At 41.2% G+C, this 15,460-nt stretch overlaps 1 protein-coding gene across 6 annotated transcripts; it reads right to left on the bottom strand.

Annotated features, from left to right (window-relative positions):
* Window positions 1-4,639: 4,639 nt before the first annotated feature.
* Window positions 4,640-14,442, bottom strand: matn3a (matrilin 3a). Of its 6 annotated transcripts, XM_078173871.1 has the most exons (7): window positions 14,198-14,442; window positions 11,150-11,650; window positions 8,136-8,711; window positions 5,592-5,717; window positions 5,099-5,199; window positions 4,839-4,909; window positions 4,640-4,734 (listed from the first exon to the last, which is right to left on the bottom strand). In XM_078173871.1, exons 1-6 carry the CDS (start codon window positions 14,364-14,366, stop codon window positions 4,853-4,855), a joined length of 1,530 nt encoding a protein of 509 aa, XP_078029997.1. In that variant the 5' UTR covers window positions 14,367-14,442; the 3' UTR covers window positions 4,640-4,734; window positions 4,839-4,852. The 6 variants fall into 6 exon arrangements, with proteins under 6 accessions (XP_078029997.1, XP_078029998.1, XP_078030000.1 ...); XM_078173872.1 differs by lacking the exon at window positions 5,592-5,717; XM_078173874.1 differs by lacking the exon at window positions 8,136-8,711.
* Window positions 14,443-15,460: the final 1,018 nt, after the last annotated feature.

Below are 15,460 nucleotides of genomic sequence, written 5' to 3'. Positions count from 1 at the left end.
TAGTAACATTAAAGCTAGTGTCGGCAGAAATCTGGAAAAGGGGGAAAAAAACCATCAGAAATTAAGAATACACCTCCTCCTGCAGCCCCTCCCTCTCTGTCATAAGCCCCTCCCACCAGACGACCACGGCCAAAAGCATGGCCTTCACACAGTAACCAAGTGTTTCACATACATTGATTTATTTTATCTTTTTCACCTCACTCTTTGTCGTTGCAAACTGTTTCCCTAGGAGACGAGCTAGCAGTAGCTTGCGAGATAAGCCTTTAGTTGGCGGCTGTAGCGGCTCATATTGGGCAAACCTCCTAGCGCCTGGTGTCACAGTGGGTCTAGCTTGTTAGGTGATCCAGCAGGAAGTTGCGCTAGCTGGATTTGGTTTGCTATGGCTGTTGACTGGGGGTCTTGTTGCCACCTCTCCTCGTGGTGAGGTGGACTGTAGCTGTGGGGAGTGAGTTGGAGGACACACTGTGATTTGAGTTGCTAGCTTACATTAGCTACATAGACGTGAACTTGATGCTATTAGCCTTTAGCTCCAGTTAGCAGACAGCTAAAAAATATCAACGTTTTTTGTCCATCTCTAAAATGCTTTGCCGATATGGACTCTTTGTAGACCCTCTTTTTGATAAGTCCGTCTTCCTTTTTTTTGTGGTTGTGTTGCAGCATACGCAACCTGTGATTGGCCAAAGTCTTCCATCACGGCCTAGAGTTTCTTCAGCTTGAAAACAGAGCCAAGAGGAGGAGCAGAAGTCTAAAGGTCTCTTAGTCCACTCGAATTACACTATGCCCAAAGGTTATTATGAGTAATAAAGCCAAAATCAAACTGCCTACTTCAGCTTTACCTGTAAATAATAAACCAAATTATATCAGTGTGTGATTCTGAACTCTCATTGACACAGTTTTCAACCACCCTATATTACAGCAGTATAATAAAATTCTTGAAATTCAGTTTTCAGTAGCCTCACCTGGCCACCCCTATGAAAAATGTCTTGGGGCGCCACTGCAGCAGGAATGCATGCCGCACTTTATGTGTCTCTTTCCTTTCTCAGAGGTGTGTCAATCCCATTCATCCTCTTCCCCTAAACACTGGTGGGCTCACCTCAGCGACCGCCCGTGTGTGTGGTAACCATGAAAGCCACTGACATAGCGAACAAACATAAAGCAGCTGTCTGGTTAAAGGAAGGAGGGAGAGGATCCAAGCCAGACTGGAGGTAAACGTTGGCGTGTTGACTCTCTGCCTCACACAGACGGAGCAGACAGAGGAGCTCTGTTGTCAGCGCTGTCTCGGGCAAATAAGCCGACTCATTCCAGAGGTTACATGATGACCCCTGTCTGTTGTTTTTCTTGGCAACGCTGAGGGTGTAAAGAAGACATTGTGGTGACAACAGAGTACAAAAACAGATGGTGGTATAAGAAAGTTGTTGAAATAATCAACCCTCCAAATTAATTTATCAAATCAGGTCAGTCAAACTAAAAGCTCTGTAATGCAGCTTTATTTTATAGATTTACTGACTGAATATGTGTTTTTAAGTAAAAAGTGTTCATGGATAGGAAGTGATCTTCCCCTGACCTCAGGTATCAGAGTACTTTGACTGTTTCTGTGAAGCCAGAGGAAATTATAACACATTGTTAATAGAAATGTCAGAGCTCATCCATCGTGTTTAACTTTCTATATTGACACAGAAACACATACATGGCATTAAAATGTACAGTTATATAAGAGTGACTGATATAATGCCTCCTTTGTATCTACAGAAACGTATTTTAGAGCGATATGCCAATTCGGCCAAATATGGTACTGGCTAAAATTTGATCTTCACTGAAGTTTCATAAAGATACAATTTGGGATTTATCAGAGTAATGTTTGTGAATTATGAATTGAATTGAACTGAATCATTAGAAGTCAAAATAATCTTTTCCTCCTCATAAGAAAATTTATGATTATTGGTCAATCATCATAGTAAGGTCTTAAGGAGCTGTATGCAACATTCAGAGCATATCTATGGTTCAGAGTCTGAGCCGGGATTGTCTGCACATGGCTCTCAATATGGAGATAGCTAAGCTGGCAGCTAGCAGCTAGTGGTGCTAACCATGGGTCTATAAAGAGAACTGGATGCAACTTTGATGGCGGGGCTTTGTTCGTTCCTATGAAAGTTGCTCAGTGGCACATGAGGCCAAAAAAGCTCCATTTCCTCTGTAAGATATTAAGTCGATTTTCCGTGAACGAGACTTCTGCCAGCTGAGGAGCTAACTTCCAGTTTAGCGTTCCACTAACTTGAATAGGGATAAAAATTCTCTTCTCTTCTAGACTTTTCAAATGTTATCAGATTAAATGGATCAAATCCCGATAGTGAAACGAGTCATTTTGCTTGGGTTGTGATGCTCAAAAAAATGTATTCACCAATTTACAAACGTCTGTTTCACAATTTAAGTCTATGGGGAAAAGTCTTTTGGGGCTCGATGGCATCACATGGTGGACATGGAGGTTATAATTCCATGTTGGGCCACTATGTCAAATTGGCTTCAAAGCCGGGCAGTGTTCCTGGGGCCTTGGTGCTGACAACAGCGGCAGTGCTGACAGAGCTAATGGTATTAACCTGGGAGGGAACCAGAGGGTGGGCGTTCTGCTTCTGTGACACCGCTGCTTTGCCACTGTAGGTCAGGACCGTGTTATCAGCAGCAACTACTGTATGAGTACAGTGCAGAACGGCAGCGATTAGCTAGCCAGTGGGATACACACACACACACACACACACACACACACACACACAGAAGGAGCGGAACTTCATTCTCTGCTCAGGATGCCATCACTCCACTATATCCTCAGGGCCGAGACAAATGCTCCATCTTTTACCACTCAAAAATGTGAGGTTGGATACTACTCTTATGCCTTCTCTGAGCAACTTTCAAGGGCACGAAGATAGGTTGCACCTGACATTGCTAAGCAACCATAACTAGTGCTGTACCATAGCTTACTTACCAGAAATCCCAAGTTTGGGACAGGTGTAAATCTCTGGGTAGCCCTGCACTAACATAAACAAATTCTTCTCCATATGTCTTAGACTGATATCCAAACAGTGACGGACTCAGGATGATTGAAGGGCAGGGGCGAAAAGGAAAAAAGGGCATCTCCTGCATGACATGGGGGACAAGAGGGCAGCCAAAAGGGCACATCCGCTTGTTTTCATCCAATAGGGCATATCATCTTGTTTTGATCATTCAAGAGGGCAGCCAAAAGGGCACATCCGCTTGTTTTCATCCAATAGGGCACATCGTCTTGTTTGGATCATTCAAGAGGGCAGCCAAAAGGGCACATCCACTCGTTTTCATCATTCAAGAGGGCAGCCAAAAGGGCACATCCTCTCATTTTTGCCACTCAAGACGACACTTTAGCGAGGAGTCTTCAACCGAGGTGGCACCAGACCCCCCCCGAGTCCATTAGTGGTTCCAAAGCTGTCTATCTCAGGGAACAATGGCTGGATCCTTAAAACAGGTGCTTGGGAACACTCTCGCTTTTGAGAGTGCCTTCTAGTCATCTACATTGACTTGTTGTTCTGCATTGAGGGTGCAAAGAACACACCTACATACGGGCCATTACAAAACAAATAGTTATTTGCTTGTGTGTTCTGAATGTTGCATACAGCTCCTAACAATCCGCTAAACTTTCATGAGCCACATATTTCACTAGTTATGGTCGGCACTTCAAGCAATAACTTTAATAACAATAATTAAATGTAACCACATTTGGGAAGCACTGTGATGCAGTGCTTGGCATTGTCACCTCACAGCAAGAGGGTTTCTGGTTCAAACCCAGGGTGGGCGAGCCCTTTTGTGTGGAGTCTGCATGTTCTCCCCATGTCAGTGTGGGTTTTGTCCAGGTACTCCAGCTTCCTCCCACAGTCCAAAGACATGCAGGTTAATTGGTGACTCTAAATTCCCCATAGGTGTGAATTCGAGTGTGAATGGTTGTCTGTCTCTATGTGTCAGTCCTGTGATAGTCTGGTGACCTGTCCAGGGTGTACCCTGTCTCTCACCCAGTGTCAGCTGGGATAGGCTCCAGCCCCCCCCCCGCTACCCCTAACAGGATAAGCAGTTACAGAAAATGAATGAATGAATGTCTATGGTATTAATATTGTCACGTCAGCATGACCTTTCATTTTAGAACTCGTAAAGATAACAGTGCACACAACATCCTCTGTAGTGATTACTTTATTGCCCAATTTATGTGCTTGGTTACATGTCATCTGATAACATTCACAGACACACAAATTTAACATTTATCATCATGAAACAACCTGTAACAATGAAAATTTCAATGGTTAAATTGTTGAAAATGAGAGTATATAATAAAAAATAAGCAAAAATATTTAAAGTTGGAAACATTTTACTGGTTGAATGCTTCATAGTATAAGGTCATTTTTCTATTAAAGTCGGTTACTAAGTAAATACAATAATATTCTATAAAAAAACTATATACAATATGCAAATTTGTACAAAGAACACAAAACACACGATACAGTACATGAGAAATACTGAAGATAATACTTGTTTTCTTTGGTTACATAACATTTAATGCCCACATTCAACAACAGATACTGTTACTCATCAGTCACTACAATCAGTAACTATGGGGAATCACAGCTTCACTCCATCTGTGGTCGAAGTCCATACAGTAGTTCTGGGAGGGTGGATGACAGGAAACACATGTCCACGTCCACGATGTAAACCGGCGAGCTGTCTCTGCAGAGGGTAAATAAACAAAAGGTCAAACTGTGCAGTGGGTGGCGGGCTTTTACTACAAATCATCCCCAGAAAAAAAAAGCTGTCAGCACCTCAACACCTACCACAGTGTGCAGCTTTAAGCACGGCCCACCATGTTCTCCAGACGCTCGATTCTCCCAGACACATCAGATAGTGAGATCAGTCAAGGAAACTCATTCACAGGCACAATTAAGTGATGAGAACATACACAAGACACTCTCTTAATATATATTACAATAACAACACCAACAGGTTGAAGTAATCAGCCGTCACGTCAGAGAAATGTGCCGCGGAGAATGTTTATAATAAAAAGGTTCCCATCTGAAACAACAGGAAGGATATGCTTGGCTGTGAGCTGCTGGAGGGCGGCCTGTGTCTGCTTCTGGAAGGCCAGCCTGGCTTCACATTTACAGGGATCCTCCACCACCACCACCGCCTTCACCTCTTTGCCGGGAGAAAGCAAATTTCACATCAGCGTAACAGATCATGCTGAGAGTGAAAAAGCACACATAATACCACCCACTCTGCTTCTTCCAAAATCAAACCAAAGCTTGCAGTCACACTCTTAAAATATCACGTTACCATTGCCACAACAATTATAGTGAATCAATTCTATAATATTACCCGATAATTGTCCAACAAATGCAACAGTCAACAGTGAATTATAGAGTCAGGAATCATGCAGCAGTTGGTTGCGATGTTGTGAAGCCCTGCTTAAAAGCCAAACACATTCTGCACACTGCTTTAAAAGCTTTTACACACATATATTTGAGGCAGCATTAATATCACAGCAAGAAGCCACATGTGCTGCAGGAATCCACACAGTTTGTTCTTACGTTTCAGGGAACATGTTTTCTTGTCCGCATTCAAGATATAACCGTTCCGGCACTGGCAGTAATACGAGGCATTGCTGTTGACGCATATGTGTTCGCAGTCGTGTCCCATGGCACAGGGGTCCACACCTGGAATAAACCGGGATTAAGGGATGGCGCTGTCATGTGTCATGTGCTAACATACAGTATGCTAAAGTTAGCTAGCTTGTTATGGGTAAGGTAGTTGCAAAATCCACTGAACAAGTGATGTTTGTAAGTATCTTCTTCTGATGGAGAATATATGTTGAGAAAAAAGAAGTAAAATCAGCTTTTTCTGATTCATTATTTTGCTTGTACAAGTAAAAATATATATATTTGCAAGCTGTCCTGTGTGTTTGTACTTGACCACATGTCACTTGTGGTGAAAAACCTGATCCGTTCATACACCTTCACCACATCTCAGCCAAGGTCTTTTGCGAACTGCTTAGGTTCACTATGTGTTGGACAACACAGGTAAAATCACAGAACCCTGAAGTATAACAATAATGACAGTTACATGATAAAATTATTTCATAAGTAGGGGGACAAGACAAACATCAGACAGTAACATGGAAAAAGTTAACAGCAAAACCTCATTTGTCCAAATCTCTGAAGTTCTTGTACCAGGCCAGTCGCCAGAAGAAAATGCTGGCACACTGTGTGTTTCAGCAAACCACTGATACATTACGTGGATGTTTCATATGTATTATATCAATGTTTCTAACTGATGTAGTTCAGATCACATGTATATGAGCTGGTGGATGGTGTGAGACCCAGGAGAGACAGCTGCCAAACAGAAGACCACTGTTCGAGACCATGATGGGACATCTCCTGTGGTGGTGGTTGCGACAACAATCGGTTATTTTTTGTGGGGAAATCAGCACATTTCAAGCAATGGTTGTGGCAACAACTACTGGGTATTTTTATCAGGCGACGTCAGCACGTTTCAAGCAGTTTTTGTGGCAACAACAACCGTTGTTTATTTTTATTTTTTTAGCTGACGTCAGCTGTTGTTGACAACAACTGGGTATTTTTTCAGGCAACACTGGCACATTTCAGTGGTTGTTCTGACAACAACCGGGTAGTTTTAGGGTGATGTTGGCAAATTTCCAGGGGGTGGTTGTGGCAACAACAACCAGGTATTTTTATTTTTTTTTAAGCCATGTCAGCATAATTCAAGTGGTGGTTGTTGCCACAAAAACCTGGTATTTTTTCAGGCGACATCTGTGCATTTCTAGTGGTAGCTGTGGCAGAAACAAGAAGGTATTATATACGGTGACGTTGGCACATGTCTAGTGGTAGTTGTTGCAACAAAAACTGGGTACTTTTTAAGGCAATGTTTGCACATTTCCAGCAGTAGTTGTGGCAACAACAACCGGGTATTTTTCCAGCACTGTCAGTACATTTCCAGCAGTGGGTGTTGCCACAACAGCCTGATATTTTTTCAGGTGATATCGGCACATTTCCAGTGGTGGTTGTGGTAACAACGAGTGGGTATTTATTCAGGCAATGTGGGCATATTTCTAGCTGTGGTTGTTCTGGCAACAACCAGGTATCTTTAGGGCGATGTGAGGAAATTTCCAGGGGTGCTGTTGCAACAACAACTGGGTAATTTCAAGGCAACATCGGCACACTTCCAGCAGTGGTTGTGCCGTCAACAGCCGTTTATTTTAAGCCAAAACATGACCGACCAACTGTTTTTGGTGCCTAAACCCAACCACACATTAACCACAGTGTTTTCACGACATAAAACTGAAAATCGCAATGTGGAAAAATGTTAAGTTTCAACAAGTTTCAACATATGAAACATAAGTTTCAACATATGAAACATACAAATGTAACATACCTGTGGTTTGCAGAAATGTACGGTGTCAACATGTATTCCAGAGACTGGGTTGCTTGTACAGAAGTGAATTAAAATCTAGTCATGTAAATAAGTTATTTCACCAGCAACAAAGCGTGTTTTTCTGAATTCATATGAATGCAGTATTGTAATTATATGTAGGCTGTTTTATGATAGAATGAAGCCAAACCATATAAAGACTATGGTCTATGCATATGTCCATATTGAAGTGTATTTCACTCATTTGTTTAGATGTCTTTTTTCCAGATTGCTTTGAAAAAGTGAGGTTCTGCTGTGGATTTAAATCATTTCAAACAAAACTGGATAAATTCAAAGCAATCACCATCATGATGCTCTGATTGCAAAACTATTTACTGATGATCATCATATACATTTTTTGCCTTTAAAAAAAGAAGCTGAAAGTTTAGGGCTGCACGGCCCCAAGACTTTACCTTGGATTAACTTGGCGACTACAAGCAGGTTCTAGTGCCGACATCTGCAGTCCATGTGGGGGTTAAACACATCTGGTATCTTTCCTCATGATTTCAGAGTTTATAATTCACCAATAACACAGTAAATGATCTGAAATCTGCGACAAACCCCCTGTAGACTGTAGGTGCCCCTTACTGAGGAACTAGAACCAGGGTTAATGGTTTAAAAAAAGGTCTTGCAGGTCTCTGTCCTACCGCACAGGGTCTCCCTGAACTTGGAGGTGAGCTTCTCAATAACGCCATAGGTCTCCACATAGAAGACGTGGTCATCCAGAGGGATGCTGGCCATCAACTGCAAGGAGCGCATGTCAGCACGGTCCACCCCGACAGCGTAGATCTCAATGCCTGAGGCCCGAGCTGCAGCTGACACCTCCTCCACCTGGTCTTGAGGTCTCCCATCTGTCACTATGATGGCCACTTTGGAGATGTTCCTGGAGCGAGGCCGGGCCCCAGACTGCTCGGTGAAGGCTTCGTTAACTGCGGTCTTGATGGCGAGGCCGGTCATGGTGCCAGCCGCCAAGGGCTCGATGCGGGAGATGGCTTTCTTCATGTCCGGTTTGTTGAAGTGGTTTTTGAGCAGGAACTCGATTTTGACCGTGCTGGCGTAGTTGACCACAGCCACTCTGGTGGCTTCCGAGCCCACGTCCAACGTGTCGACCATGTCGGCCAGGAATATCTTCACCTTCTCAAACTCGCCGGGGCGCACGCTGCGAGAGCTGTCAATGATAAAGACCAGGTCCAGGGGCCGGCTCCTGCACTGAGAGTCTGTCTCTGGTGATCAACCAAACCATGGCAGGATTAAGTCCAAAACCCAGTTCATCATTCAGAGACACATTCAAGCTTGTTAGTTAAACTCTCACAGTGAGAACAAAACACAGGACACTCTGGGATGCACAGCACAGGTTCCCATGGTAACAAAAGGAAACTGTTGTGCATCACTGCAGTGGTAAAATAAAAGCTTGTGGTTTGGGTAAAATGATTTAGTATGCCATCATACATACTGTATCATTTCAGTGTCTCAACAGTCCATCAGAGACTTATCATCGGACATATCCTTTTATCTCATTTCCCTGAATGAAAAGGATGCCTAGTGTCCACACACAAAAAGTTACATCATACCTAAAGATGGAGACAGTGTTAGCAGCCCTGCCTGTCCAATCACATACACACACTCAACTACATCTCCTCAGATCCTTTCTGCTTTTGGAAGAAAAATCTGCCTTAATTTTAAGACATGATATCAGCTTTAGCTTTGTTTTATTATAAACTTTAAATGCATATTCTGGCATATATTTTTAGATTTCAGTTTCCAGATGTCTTAATCTGTCCGTATCTCATAAATTCCAATAGGATGGATGATGAAGTGATACAGAGTGGAAACTCATGGTGTTTAGACAGCTATTTGTTTTGTCTCCTGCCACTAAAATACCATCATTCTACCATTAGATTCTATCACTATAATAATAGTTATTTAAGGAAAAATGCATATTGACTGATGCCACTCTCATGTCTGTAGTAGATGTGAAGCTACAGCCAGCAGATGGTTAGCTTAGCTTAGCTTAGCTTATCTTAGCTTAGCACATGACTGGGGACACACATCATTCATTTACAACAATTACATATGACACAAAAAAATGACCGGAGAGTCATGAGAGAGATCAAACTTTCTTAATAATAACAATTAAATTCCCTGTAAAACATTTTTTGAATGTGATGTTTGAATGTCTGATATAAAGTCAGTGTTTCCACATGAAGTTTATCCAGATGAAATGTTGATTAGAGAGCTTTAGCGGTGCTGGAAGGCAGAGTCCTGCGTTAGGTTAAGTATCCGCGGATACCCGATGGGTGACGAGCAATAGAAGTGATTCACAGGTGGTATTTTGGCATCATTTTTTTTCGGTCTTGGTTCTGGATTTAACAAATCTAGGCACGATTGCTGGTGTTAGATAATAAACATATTAAAGTAAAATAAAAGTAGTTATAATTTAATTTAAAGGTCCGGTGTGTAGGATTTAGAGGCATCTACCAGTGAGGCTGTAGAAATAAAACTCTGTGGCTATTGCGAGAATGTGAATGGCCCTATTTAGAGCCAGTGTTTGGTTTGTATGTTCTAGGCTACTGTAGAAACATGGTGGACTTAATGGAAAAGGACCCGCTCCATATGTAGACATAAACGGCTCATTCTAAGGTAATGAAAACAGGATTCTTAGCTTTAAGTGGCTATTTTCATAGTAACGACTATTCTATTCCATTTCTGCCACATTTTACATTTTAATCCTTTGACTGCTGACTTTGTGTGTCAGCCCTGTCCTCTGAGGCAGATGGAATATGTGAGTTGCATTTTAAAGAAGTATTTCACTGCTGTAGAGACAGCCTTTTAATAAAATGTGGATGTCTATGCAGTAGAAAGACGCAATTTCTTTTGAAATTGGTGCTACAGAACCACAGAAAACAGAAAAAGTATGCTTTTGCTTAAGAGGTAGAAAACCTACAATTACCAGTATGCTGCATGCCGCACCGGACCAATGAACGCTCCTGCTGGTGGGTGATGTAATGTGAACATGTCTGTGTAAAACAATGGGTGACAGCAGGCAAGAAACGATCTCGTATTACAGTTAAACAGTAAACTAAAACATGTTGCTGAAAACAATTGAGGTGAGAGATTGGCAACTCAGTAACAGAATCTGGGTTTATATTTGATCAGCGTTGTTAGTTTTACTATTTGATCTCAGTTTTTTTGTATGGTGCTCACTTCCTGTTCACAAACTCTTGCTCTTACAGCTAAACAGGGCACTAATACATGTTTTTATAAACATTGTATGCAAGATATAGGCAATACAGTCCCATAATCTTGTTTTGCGAGACTAATTGGTCATATGTGTGGGTGATTGGGTGGGTCTGGTATTGCACATTGAGATGCTGGTTTGGGTGCAGGACTCTGCTGGTAGGTGTAGACAGGCTAACTGTTTCCCTATGTTTCCAGTTTATGCTAAGATAAGCTAGCAGGCTGTTGGTTGTAGCTTATATTTACCAGACAGATATGATTGTGGCATCAACCTTTTCACTCACTCACAAAGTGTTTGATTCCTTTACATAAAATCTGCTCTGAGTGGTGTTCCTATTCTCTCTCAGAGTGAAACAAACAGATCTGACCTGTAAAGCAGTGAGGACGTTGGGATGGAAAGCAAACCTAACTGGTAATATTCTACCTGTCTCCACAGGACTGATGGTGGTGATGAAGCCGCTTTGGGTACTGACCGGTAGCGTCACAGGAGCGGTGGTCTCCACTGGCGGCACAGTGGTCACCACCACTGGCAGGATGGTTGTCAGCGGTGCCACCGTAGTCGCTGGCAGAGTTGGCTGCACTGTTGGCTCCGGTAGAGTCGGAGGGGCGGTAGGGAGGTGTACCACAGGTGCTGTTGGCACTGTTGCCTCTGACTGTGTGGGGCATGGACCCTTCAGTTTGTAAGGGAACGGGCCTTTGAGCCTGTGATGGGGATGGTGAGCTACTGGTGGAGACAGACCTTTGTATATGTGGTGCATGTGTGGCCCTTTGAATCTGTGGTGATAGGGCGGCACGGGGACTGAGGGCCTGTGGTAAGTCACTGGAGGAGACAGAGGAAAAGGTGGATACACTACCGGTGGAGGGATCCTGGGTGGCTGGTAGTGGTAGTGATACCCTCCTCTATACGTGTAGTCACTTCTGTGAACTACAGGGCCGCCAGAAAGGAAAAGTAATAGAGAACATTAGTAGGAAAGCTGTGTAAGTTGACACTGTACAATACGTTGTAGTGAGATATACAACAACACACAAATTATTAGTGGAAGCATGAGTGTAAGATCAGCCACCTGGGGTGTTTGCAACAAGCTGGGATAATGCTGTGTAACGCTTGTGAAACACTCAGTGAGAAATTAACATTTCATGCATGTTGTGTTTGAGAAAAGTGTCAAATCTGGTTGTTATATCACTCGCTAGATAACATTTTTGAAAGATGAAATATCTATTCTTTCAGGTCTAGTCTTCAATATTTGTCAATTTACAAAAAATACTGTTTCAAAATGTAATCTGTAAGAATTAACAATTTACAAAACAATTCACGTTATTTTGATGTAAACAAATCATAGCTTGCGACAAGAGATTGACCTCACGACATTTGAGAGGGACATATTGTACTTTTTACTGCATTAATTTGACGATTATAGTTCATAGTTACTTTGCAAATGAACATTTTACACACAACCAATGATGAGCTTGACCATTTACTACATTAAAATGCATCTTACTGAGAATAATCTAACAATCTGATATACCGTACAGTAATACAATTACAAATACAATACAATTTTTCTGCATAAATAAGTACTTTTTACTTGCTAATGATACTTCTGTACTTTTAATAAAGTACCATTCTGAATGTTTAAGTGGTGGAAGAAGTATTCAGATCTTATATTTAGGTAAAAGTAGCAATACAACAACGTAAAAATGCACCGTTATGTGTAAATCCTGCGTTCAAAATCTAGCTTAAAGTAAAGATATACATGTATTATCAGCAAAATGTACTTAGAGTATGAAAGTAATGGTACTCTTACTGAAGACAACTGGCCCCTGTAATTTATTTGTAATTATATATGACATTGTTAGATTGTTTATATTGATTAACTAGTGTTTTACTGCTGTAGCTGGTTGAGGTGGAGCTATTTTAACGACTTTATCTTATGTTAGGTAGTTTTGTCCTGTGGTTCTCAATCTAGGGGTCCGACCCCTTTACACCCCTTCATTATTTATGGGAGAGGACAGAAGAAATACATTTTTGCAATGCATTTGTAGTCATATTTTGGACTTTCCCCCAACTATCTGATATTTATATTTTTGTGAAATTTTGAGGCGTTTTCCATCTATAGGCCTAAAATATTTATTTAAATGCAACCAGCTTATGTTTAAAAGGGAAATTGTTGGAGCTGCATACAACTCATAGACTTATTTGTTGCCAAGAAAGCTACAAAGCTACTAATTTAATAACCAATAATGAAAGCTGTCAAATACACTAGTGGAGTAAAAAGTACAATATCTCTCACTGAAGCGTTGTTAAGTGTAAAGTAATGTACAGCCACCTTTACTTAAAGGAGAAGTACACCCATTTTCAAAATTCACATATGTTATTCTTATGGTCTAAGACAGTCTGAAAATATTAGCAGACATGAACAACTCTCTCAAAAGTCCAAAAACTAGAGTGCTGAAACTCAAAAGTCTGGAGCTGCTCCATAGACAATGAATGGTGAATGATGTTTTCGATGACAGTGAGAGCACTGAGGGGAATATTCTGAGTATATGGGAACATTTTCTGTTTCAGACGTAACACTACAACAGAATTAAGATAATTTATGTATAAAAAAGGAACAGACATTCTTTGGGTCCACAAAATCAGGCTCCCATTCACTGTCTATGGAGCAGCTCCAAACTTAATACCCAATAACAGCGGTTCTCATGTGGGATTTTGTGATAACCACACATTATTATTGCAATATTCAACTGGGCCTATGTAACAAGTTATGAATGAACTTTTAATTGACTGTATCAGTATGTTGTGTGCACCTATTTCCTAATAAAGTATAAATTTAATTTAAAAAAAAAACGCACAGTTGCCAGTGGGACATGGGAATTATAAGTGTGTGACACATAACATTATCTTACATTATTTCCCATTTAAATGGATGTGTTATTAGTGCTTTAATGTAATTCTAAAAAGTTTAAAATGAATTCTTGAATCATTTTGGTAATAAATATTTCATGGTTGTAAATTGTTATTTGATATTAGCAAATAAAAACAAACATTTATGTCATGATAAGAGTGATAAGCTATTGTGAACAGATATAAATACAGGTGTGTCTCAAGATTTTGGCTTTGGGCAAAAAAAAAGTATGAAAACCACTAATCTATGACGTCACAAAATTGAGGCATACTTCTCTGGTTTCTGGCTTTGAGAGATGTGCACAAATACTGATTAAACTCTCCTAAACCATGGAAATAACATACTGTAATTCTTGATTTCGGTTTAGGTTCCCCTTTAAGGTACACAGTAGCCTAAATGTAATGCAATAAATTAGGTTACTTTCCACCACAGGTGTTTTATACTGCTATATAGCTACTTTAATTTAAGTAAAACACACTTCTTCCACCACTGTTATAAAGTACCACTAAAACTATCTTTAAGAAATATCAAACAGAGTATATTGGACACAAGTTGCAGTGACTTACTTGCAGGATTGAGGGTCCTGAGCGGTGGTCGTCCATTGTTCCTGCTCTGTGCGAAGCTCTGCGCGGAGATGAGCTGAGGGTCCCCTACACTGAGGTGGTATGTGGCCAGGACATCAGACAGCAGCAGAGAAGCGCAGGACAGCAGGCTGCAGAGGACAGACTTCATCATGTGCACACAGAATCCTCCGGTGGTGTCCGTGTGTGTCCTGCTCAGCTCAGCTCAGCTCAGCTCAGCTCAGCGGGGGTCTGACTGCCTCCACATATGAGGGGCTCTCAGCCCAATGCGTCACACCCTGCACCCAATCCAGAGGTGGGGCATGACCTCCGGGCCACCGTAACAGACCGTATGGAGGACGGTATAGAAAACAAATCTGAACGATATGGAGAAAAAAAAAAATACTGATAGATTTTCCCCCCTTTGCAAATTCAATTAAATCAGATTGAGGCCACTTCCCTCAAATGCGCCACTCTCCACTAATAAAAATGTCACTAAATGTTCCTAATTAATTCGATTTTTCAGATTTTATTTATTCAATTAACTATACCACTTAATTTTCCCCAGCACGGTCTAAATTGTGTTTTAATGACTTTACCACACTGCCAGGAACAATGTTTGGTGATTAAATGCTGAACTCTGAATTGTTTTTGTTATTTTATTACACAAGATGAAGTAATATTTATAAAATATTGAGTCTAGAATATTGAAATCAGCTTATAAATAGCCAAAAGCTGTATATTGTAATTACAGAATATAAACTGCCCCAGCTAGCCACAGGCGTACATTTTGGGGGGGACACAGGGGACATGTCCCCCTCATTTTGTAGACCAGGAGCATTTGTCCCTGCCAGTAAAAACTGAAAGTAGCAGAGGACATTTATTTTATTTTGACAAACTGCTAGAACACGAGACGAAACTTCTCCCAGTTACAATTCCTTCAGTGTTTATTATTCAGGAGGTTTTTATCCACAGAGGTCTCCTCCTCTCCAAAACAAACCAACCAGGTGATTTAAACCGGTAAAAACACTGATTAAAGCAGTTTCACGTTACAAATCAGTGTTTCTCCAATGCTGCTTGGTTCATTGCAGACGGGCCTCCAGCACCTGCTAATAGTTGCTTTACATTTTACTCATAAATTGACATGTGCTCACCTTTCTTTAATAACTGAAGAACCAGGCATTAAGGAGGTTTTTAACAGGAGCTAACCTATCTGCAGAGGTCACTTCCTCTCCAGAACAAATGGACCATATTGTGTACGCGCAAAAT

The sequence above is a fragment of the Epinephelus lanceolatus genome, chromosome 13 (genome assembly GCF_041903045.1).
Source record: "Epinephelus lanceolatus isolate andai-2023 chromosome 13, ASM4190304v1, whole genome shotgun sequence".
NCBI classification, from domain to species: Eukaryota; Metazoa; Chordata; class Actinopteri; order Perciformes; family Serranidae; genus Epinephelus; species Epinephelus lanceolatus.
The sequence above is the reverse complement of the archived record's forward strand: the minus strand, read 5'-3'. Positions and strand labels throughout refer to the sequence as shown.